The sequence below is a fragment of the Stegostoma tigrinum genome, chromosome 25 (genome assembly GCF_030684315.1).
Source record: "Stegostoma tigrinum isolate sSteTig4 chromosome 25, sSteTig4.hap1, whole genome shotgun sequence".
In the NCBI taxonomy this organism is placed as follows: domain Eukaryota; kingdom Metazoa; phylum Chordata; class Chondrichthyes; order Orectolobiformes; family Stegostomatidae; genus Stegostoma; species Stegostoma tigrinum.
Window position 1 is genome coordinate 39,463,320 of NC_081378.1, and position 9,734 is coordinate 39,473,053.

General features: G+C 36.7%; 1 protein-coding gene across 2 annotated transcripts in view; it reads left to right on the forward strand.

Annotated features, from left to right (window-relative positions):
- LOC125463244 (copine-8) overlaps positions 1-5,598 on the forward strand; it is a 300,826-nt gene extending 295,228 nt beyond the window's left edge. For both annotated transcript variants that reach the window (XM_048554261.2, XM_048554262.2), the window contains one exon: positions 439-5,598. In XM_048554261.2, coding sequence (XP_048410218.1) covers positions 439-627 — 189 coding nt within the window. In that variant the 3' untranslated portion in view covers positions 628-5,598. The remainder of the gene's footprint in view (positions 1-438) is intronic.
- Positions 5,599-9,734: the final 4,136 nt, after the last annotated feature.

Below are 9,734 nucleotides of genomic sequence, written 5' to 3' on the forward strand. Positions count from 1 at the left end.
TTGTAGTCTCACGGATTCCAATGCACGTTTTAAATATCTTACAACTGAAGAAAGCTTTGTGCTCTACTATGGCGATAATGCATCAATGCAAATATAAATTTGATTTACATTGACTATCCATTTGCACACCAATTAACAGTAAATTGTATGGAATGATGAATACTACAGTAAAGACTTAACTGCTAATTTTTTGTGATCGATGCATTCACACACTGATGAAATGGTAGGAAATTTTGTTTCTTTCCTGCACTTGGTATAACCACCTGGTGAGGAAAGGAACAAATCCTTTCATTTTCAGGCTGGAATTGCTCTGAATTTTTCATTTTTTCAGAAATCAGTCATAACAAAAACATGAATTAACTTTTAACATTTTCCCAGTGCAGTTCCTTAGTAATATTTGAAGTCCCATTGTTCATAATTTAAAAATGTGTTTTTCAGTTTGTGCCTTTCCGGGACTATGTTGACAGAACTGGAAACCATGTGCTGAGCATGGCTCGACTTGCAAAGGATGTCTTAGCTGAGATTCCGGAACAGTTTCTCTCTTATATGAAGTCAAGAGGAATTAAGCCTTCTCCTGCTCCACCCCCCTACACTCCTCCAGGTTATCCTTTGCAGACACAGCTTTAACACAGGCTGATTCCAACATTCCCATTTGTCACTGATGACCTGAACTATTTTGAGTGGTGGATTCTGCCGCTTTTTTTAAAATCAGGTTGCTATACAAAGACTTATGGGTGTTGTCAGCTCTCCACTCAGAAAGCATCCAAGAGTTTCTGCTGGATTCAGATTGCATGGTTTCAAGAATATTATCATCAGGCAAAGACTAGAGAGAGGGTGCATAAAGAAAAGTGATTTTCTTAAGGCAGAGAGAAGATCCTTGCACTTCTATCTCAATCATCTCCTTTGAAACAATGGGAATTGTGGACTTTGCTGAAGAAGCAGATGCTTTGTCAAAATTGTTATGACATGATAAAATGAAAGAAGTTTGTTTGAAAATTAACAGAAATTGAAGTTCCAGCTTATTGTAAATAACTGAGAATGTTCAGTTCTTATTCTTTGAATGTTTACATGTTGACTTTTTACAATTGAATCGTTTTTATAGACATATACTTCCTGTAAACACAGTTTTAAATATTGTTATAATTGTGATTTGCTAGGTGTTACACCTCTATTTACTAATGATTAACTCAGATGTTCTGGTGCACTGGTGAATCTCAAATGATAGGCCACATGATCTGGTTAGCAGTTGGTTGACAATAGACCTGACTGCTTCCTAGTGACCACTACCTGACACTTGCAATTACACCTCAAAAATGATAGTCTCCCAACCAACTCAATTGGTCAACCTTTTTGTTATTTCACCACTCTGACAGCACAAGTGCTTCACTCTGAAAATAAAGGCATGGGAGAAGGAAGAAAGACAGAGGAGAGATTGGAAAACACCAAAAATATTGACAATGCAGGCATTACAGTCTAATCCATAACTTTTTTGTGGGCAATAAACTGTTTGATGGAGGAAGACCTGGATAAGTTTGAGAACCACTACACTATACCACGCCAATAATGTGCAAGCCTGAACCCACCAGGTAAATGTGCCAGGAAAGTAACTGCACAGGTATATGTTCTTGTGCTCATTTATTGAATTCCCCATTATTTTGTAATATGCTTGATCAGATCTTACAGCACGTGCCCTAGCTGCATGGACACTTTTTTGGAAGAGAAATGCACTTTTGTGAGTAGTGTGCTAGATTAAATACAGTAACAATATGGCCTTAAATTCTCAGTAGATACTTACAATGACTTTTTTGCATTTTGTCTTTGGATATTGAAAAATGTTACATGTTTTTGAAACTTTTTTTGAGCCAACACCGTAGCTGCTTTTTAATTTTTTCACAGGAGTGGAACATTATTGCTTAGTTTATTTACTATTTGGCATTTATATGAAGATTTTGAACATTATAATTTCAATAACAAACAACTTACGCAGAATGGATATGTAGGGCGATGTCAGAATATGTGACAAAACTTGTTCTGTAACTGTAAATCACTTAACTGGAAAAATTGTTTTTTAATGGATAACCTACGTTTATTAACATATAGTACATAGAAAACAGCCAAACTTGAAACTTAACACGTTTAGTACCAAAAAATTCAAATTGCTTTGAAAACTAATGGTAGGAATAAAAGATAAAAATTGTGTTCTTGAAGTAATTCAATGATTGTTGGATTTTGTATTCTACAGACAGTCACTAAATTACATTTGTGCCACTTGTAATGGGCCAAAACCCTTTTGTAATGTTAAAAGAAATTTTAATTTGTTTTAAAAATAATAGATTTAGCTGTGATACAAATGTTTTATGCTCATTGTCACAGGGGAAGGTGGGACCAAGTACGCTTCACCACTTTGAGCGTTCATGAAAATTCAATTACTTTGTGACATCTTTCATGTTGTTGCAGATAACTGACAGCGTTAAAAGCGCAGTGGTGTCATCATATCACTAGTCAGTACATGTTGTTAATGAAAGAAAAGTTATAGCAAGAAAATAGCCTCAAATTCGATGCAGCACGAACATAGATAAATCTTACATTCTCCCTACTTACCTTTGCAACACTTGCCCCCCCCCCAAAAAACACTAAATGCAATAAATAAGGGTGAAACAAGACTTCACGTATTGCTGATATGTATACAATGCCATGTACCTTACTGCAGAGGTACCCTTCAATCCAATATAATATACATTTAAAATAATGTACAGCATTTCTTTTATTGATATCAAAACAACTCTGATACTGATGTGAAATTATCCACTATTTTTGTTGAATTATGTTACTAGGATCTCTGTTCCTACAAACATCTTTTTAAAACTTTTTTTTGTTCTTAATTTGTTTTGGCATCAGCTATGATTTCAGTAATTGTTTTGAAATTAAGGATTATGTTTATCTTTTTGTTACTAAAAATTACTATTTAAAAAGTTTTAAGAAGTTAATATTATTGACAGTGGCTAATGTATGTTAAAAAGGCATGTACCAATTCAAATCTTGTAATTAAGTACAATTTGGGTAGTCTTGTTGAACAGTGATTTTCAAAATCTATTGTGCTTTGAATGTTTAACACCAAATATATTGCTATATACTTTGTACGCAGTATCGTACAAACTGTTTTCATGAGATCTTATATTGTCTATCTACAAAAGTATTACACATTATTTTAACACTGAGTAAAGAAAACTAAATTAGGTACAATTGATACTTGCTTTTCTTACATTATTTTGTGTAGACAGTCATTGGCACCAGTGAATTTGTACATTGATTATCTTAATGAATGCTAAAACAACAGTCATCATTGCCTTTCTTTTATACCTCACACTCTCGGTATCTTATATGACAGTATAATTAAATCGTATACCATTGTGCCATCTCAAAGATATGAGGAATAACTGACACAGTCTACATTATATCTGAGATATAGTACAGATAACTGGATGGTTGTTGAACACTGAAATATATATTTCAATGGTTGCCAAATTTTTGTGTTGTTGCTAACATACTTAAGAGCATTTTAAAGGCTTATCAAATCATAATCCATACAAGTTCCCATAACAGAACAACTATCACATTGAAGCCCTGAAATCTATGCTTTGGAATAACTCAAAATCAGCAATTACTACGCCAGAAATCTAGGCTGGCTTTTGGTTGTTACCAAACAGAAAACTCTGGTAATAGTTTCTGTGGAGTGTAAACTAGTTGACTTTCAGGTTGATGACCTATCACTTGAACTAGTTTATGGAAAGATCGTCAACATGAAATAATTTTTATTTTCTCACCCTATTTCCAGCATTTTCTGATTTTATTTCAGATTTTCAGCTACTGCAATATTTGCTTTTTGATTTGGCATTGCCAGTTTTCATTTAAATAAGGAAAACATAATTTATCTCGACCCACTGAGAAACGTGCTTTCTCGTATCAAACTTTACGTTGTTTCTTTCGGAACTGAATTTGCATTCATGCCTAGAATACAATAAAAGAAACTGATCACGGAAATTATCCGCAGTAGATCTGATCCTAGATGTGCTATGGAATGCAAGGCAATATCTCAGCTAAGATGAAGCAAAATAAAAAAATTCTATAAGTGCCAGCCTAAAATTAGTGTATTTCCTTTTTTTCCATCTTTGTGTTCTCCCATTTTTATTAATAAATGGGTGATAATAGAACTTGCAGTTGTGAGATAAGTAAATGTTTCCCCTTTCCCACCAAGGACATGCTGAGTACTCTCCAGTTAGATATAGTACAAATTGCTTCCTGCCAACTGTAACAAATGGCTTCCTTATACTGCTGTAATAATGTACCAGATTGCCCTTTCCTGATTCTGTTATAAATTCTGCTTGTCAAGCTACCACTAATGTAGTGACTATTGCCATCATCTAAGATAGTTTAACTCTCAGGCACAATGCCAGTCAAATTGCTAAGATAATAAATCAAAGATAACTTGATAGTCACAATTTATTTAATTGACCTCTCTATTGATGATGTTGCAAATAGTTGATGGTAATGTGCCAAACGAATAAACCGATTTTTATTCACTTTGAAATAAACATTTTTCATTTGTAATTCTTTCTATTAACAGGCAGGCTTACCTTAGTAAGGGGAAAAAAATTATGCTATGACTTAGGTGGTCTTTTTCTGACTTTTTCAAAAGGAAAGGAAAAAGAAGGAAGCAAGTCACTCAAATGGTAGTTACACTCAAACAGGATATCCACCGATACCTCCTGGCATAGTTGTGGGAGGAGAAAATACTATCGTGGACTGAATTGTGGAATCTGTCTTGTGTTTCTAAGCATCTATACTCCTTAGTTCGGAAAATTCAAGCTAAATTATTCCTTAGGTAGCACAAAACCTATTTTAGCCAAATGGCAGAAGTGCATCTTGCTGCACCAATCTGTGAATTTCTTATGAAACTCAAAAACTTTAATTAATATTTTAGTCAAGGTGGGTAAATAAATGTGAGTGATCAGCTTGTTTTCCCTAACGTGTTGTTGAAAAATGGCTATTTTGGCCAATAAGAGTCCAGATCAGATGTGGTTACAATTTTATTTTGTAACAAATTGTTTTTTCCTCTCTCCCCAGCTATGGAATGAAGTTTAATAATCTCTCGATGCAGTGATATAACCATTTTATCAGTAACTTCACCGACATAATTTTATTTTCAAATTTGGTAAAATATCAACCATGGTACCAAACAGTACGTCTTAAAACCATTATCATTGTATGAATATCATAATCCCCTTATATGGTCAACATAAAATTGTTTTCACGTGTATTATTGCTTTCTCACAGTAGCTGAAGTGATACTGAATGTTTTTTAGGGAGTTCTAAATTTATTGCTTCAATCTAATCCCTACACGACTGATTTATTTATATGTTAAATTTCGTGTCAGAGTGAAAATTATATTCCTTGTGGGAGTAACTTTAAGATTTCTGAGAATCCAAATATAATTATGATAAATTACACAGAGAACAGGCAACAGATTTCCAAAACTGCATATTTATACGTTTAGTAGGACCTGCCAATGCTGGAGTCAGAGATGATAAGGCGTGGAGCTGGAGGAACACAGCAGGCCAGGCATCATCAGAGGAGCAGGAAAGCTGATGCTTTGGGTCCAAAACATCAGCTTTCCTGCTCCTCTGATGATGCCTGGCCTACTGTGTTCCTCCAGCTCCACGCTTTGTTATCCCATATTTATAGGTTTAATTCTTTTTAGGCTTGCAATGCTCAACACATTAGTGTCAAATCCTTGTGTATGATTTCCACATTTGTTAACTAGTTTAAAATAAGAAGTTTACTCAAATATGTTGGGTGGTATATGAACAGAGGAAGTTAAACTCTTTAAAGCTTGAATGTTATTGGAATTTAATAGTTACATTTCTGTTAACTCATTTTTATTAAATTCAACAAATCTGATTTATGGTCTGTTGTTTGTGTTTACTAATGAATTTCTGTTCAGAGGCCAAGTTGATAATGCTATAATTTTAAAGCAATAGTTATTTTCATTGCCTTGGTTATCTAATCCTTAAAGTAGTGAGAATATAGGTCCTTTTAGCAACAGGAGAAACCCACTGGCTCTGAAAATTTGTTGTGAACAGAAATAGTTATGTCTTTGGCTAAGTCTGAGTTGCGTTGATATTTTTGGACGATTTCTCATTAAGAAGCCTGGTGAGTTTTCTTCCATCTTACCAAACTCATCTCATTAAGCAAAAAGAAAAGAACTGCAGATACTGGAAATAAGAAACAAACCCAGAGATTGCTGGAAAAACTCACCAAGTCTCACACCATCTGTAGAAACAAGGCAGAGTTAACATTTTGGGTCCGGTGACCCTTCTGACTATTTCTGAGCCCTTGGACTGGTTTTGGAGGATGCCCTTGATTTTCTGTGCTCGGACCCCCCTGAGCAATAGCTATCCCCCTTGACCTGACCAAGGCTGCTGACAAGCTTCCCTTGTCTGTGCCTGCACTAAATAGAAAGGACCATGATGTAAGAAGAGTGTCAAATCTCTGGCTGAGGGGTAAAGTGTAAAAGTGCAAGATAGGGATGCAGTATGCATCCAGGTAAGCTTGGTGTGAATGAACACAATGAGAGTAAGAAAAGTGCTGAAGATGCAGCCTGATCCAGTACATGAGCTACGCGTGTGTCCCTGAGTGCACTATATCTTTGTGGCAGCATTGCAATGACAATTGCTAGTACGGCCCATGATGCCACATTTAAGTGCAGAAGCATCCTGTATATGGTTCGGAGACTTGCCATGAGGGCTCTTAGAGGCTGGCGAAGATTAAATGTCAAAGTCCATGGATGTGGGGTACATGTACCTGGTTTCCATGAATGCTGATACCTGAGATCCAGGACGGAGCTCTTTCAGACCAAGCGGTGAGCTGAATTCACTAGGTGTCTATCAGACCAAAAGACATAGGAGCCAAAATTAGGCCATTCAGCCCATCAAGTCTGCTCCACCATTCAATCGTGGCTGATAAATTCCTCAACCCCATTCTCCTGCCTTCTCCCTGTAATCCTTGATCCCCTTGATAATTAAGAACCTATCTTTCTCAGTCTTAAATGTACTCAATGACCTGGCCTCCACAGCCTTCTGTGGCAGTGAATTCCATAGATTCACGCTCTCTGGCTGCAGAGGTTTCTCCTTATGTGATTTCCATGTCAAGCTTTCACATCATTTAGCTTGTGTACTGAGTTTGCCAAGTTAGAAAACTGAGTATTAATGAGGTAAACTGGGCCATCGACAAGGTGTTTAATTGCCCCAATTGGCAATTTGCTGCTGCCTAGTGAGAAACGTACTTTTCCATTTGTGTAGTGCATATAAAGATGGAAAAAAGTGCATCTGACATCAAAATGTATCTCAATGGAATTCTTGTATAATTCTGTCATAAATCTCATCATAGCCAATGTTGCTTAGACACTTATAAGATTTTACCTTTTAAGTTTCTCCAGATATTTGCCAGCAAGGATTCTGTCATAAGCACTAGAGTATTTCTACCATAAAATACAAGTTCCTTTTTTGTTGAACTGGAGTAGCAGAACATAAATAACATAAAAACAATTTAGATGAGTGGACTAAGAATCAATCTGATATTGGAACACACAACTATACAAAGTGCTTGTCTCTTTAAAGATTACAAAACCAAGTAGGTTTGTAAACTTTATATATCACTGTACAGGTCTCAATTGAAGTATCCAATTCTGAGCACCATGCATTGGCAAGAATGTCAAGGCTTTAGAAAGAATGCAAAGGAGATCTAATATTATGAGCAGCAGAATCTCCACAACCATTACACTTGTACGTATATCTCCAAGTTCTCATTCTGCTCCGCATTTTGATCCTTTGGTGTGCATCTTTTCTGTGCTAGGCCCGTGTGGAGGGAGAAGGAAGAAACAATGGATAATAATCTGACTTTTCCTAAATTTGTCTCAAAACTACAATTGATTTTCTATTTGGGATCCATTACAGTGTTGTGACTAAAACCTGTGTGCTTGTGAATAATGTGTGATCATGACATGTCCAGCATGTTTCTTACCACTCCATGTTGATAAAATCATGTTTGTTCTGTCCTTCCTCCTTACTTGACTATCCATTTAGATGTTTTCATTGACAATGCTGCAGATAACAGCAATGTAGGTGATGTGTTTTACCAAGACAGTTCATCTCAACTTACCACATAAAACTGCAGTGCTAGAAGTGCGATAGGCTCCTGCGAATATAAGCAGGGGTATTCATTCCCCCAGGTTATTCACAAGCAGCTATTTCTGTTAGTGGCTTTACCAAAGATGAGATCTCCGTGTAACTGAGGCATCCTTTTGCAACATAATGCAAGCATTTATAAAATAAGGACTCTCTATGCATAACCACAAGAGACTGATTGTACTATAATATGAAGATTGGCCTCTGGAAATCCTTAAATTTTAATTAAGGAACAGCCAAATCATATTAAAGATGCTTTCTCATGAACAGTGACGGCATTTCCACTTCAAGTACACTTCAGAGCTCTAAATCAAACATGATTCCCCATTTTTCAGTTTAAATTGAACTCAGATACTTAGTTGATTAAAAAGCAAGAAACAATCGGCTAATATTCCCAGCCCCTGAATGATATGTGCAATGATGAGTCAGTTCAGGATATATAGCGCAATTGGAAAAATTAGATTCTTGAAGTTGAAAAACAGTCAAATTTTCACATCCAAGGAACTTTCAGCTGTGACATCATCTTGTGGAGGCTATATGGTGGACTAGGCTACACGGTCATTTGTATGTGACATGAATGCTGACTGCACAAATTACTAAGGATCTGTCCTGTTTGTGATATTCCCCCTTATAGGTTCATTGGAACCATGATCAATGAATCCAGGCATAGCAAGGGCCATCGTCACTGTGGCAATGGTGCAATGAAAGCTCAGAGAAATTGAGGACCACCAGATGCACCAGCAAGCCCAGGACAAACGGCAACCTACTGTAACTTTCAAACAGCCTCCACATGAAGACATCACAGGTACAGGGTTCTTTAGGATGTGGAGGTGGCCCAGAGGCCATGATCGTCAATGCCATTTCTTCCAGATGACTGAAGCAGAGTGCCAGCACACACCAAGGATGTCCTGGGACACCATCACACAAGCATGTCAACTGTTGGAACAGAACTTGCACCCTTAAGGTAATAAAATGAGAGGTTGGATGAACACAGCAGGCCCAGCAGCATCTCAGGAGCATAAAAGCTGACGTTTTGGGCCTAGACCCTTTCCCATTATCACTTGCACCCTTAAGGAGTGGGTGGTCATTCTATCCTGGTTATAGCTAACCTAAATTTTTATGTAACAGGCTTCTGCCAATGATCCATGTCAGTGATGTAGCACGTGCTCTAGGTTTTGTCAACATAACTCTTGATTCCCTTAGAGATCAAAATTCTGTCTCAGACTTGAATGCACTTAATGACCTAACTTGACAACCCTCTAAGGTAATGAACCCAACCAATTCACAGATCTCTGAGACAAGAAATCTTTTGTCGTTTCAGTCTTAAATGTGCAACACGTTATTCTGAGATTATGCCCTCTGGTTCTGGACTCTCCCACAAAGAAAAACAACTTTTCCTTAATCTACCCTGTCAAATACCCTAATAATCGTGTATGTTTGAATTTGACTGCCGCACATTCCTTTATATTCCAACGTGCACAGGCACAGCC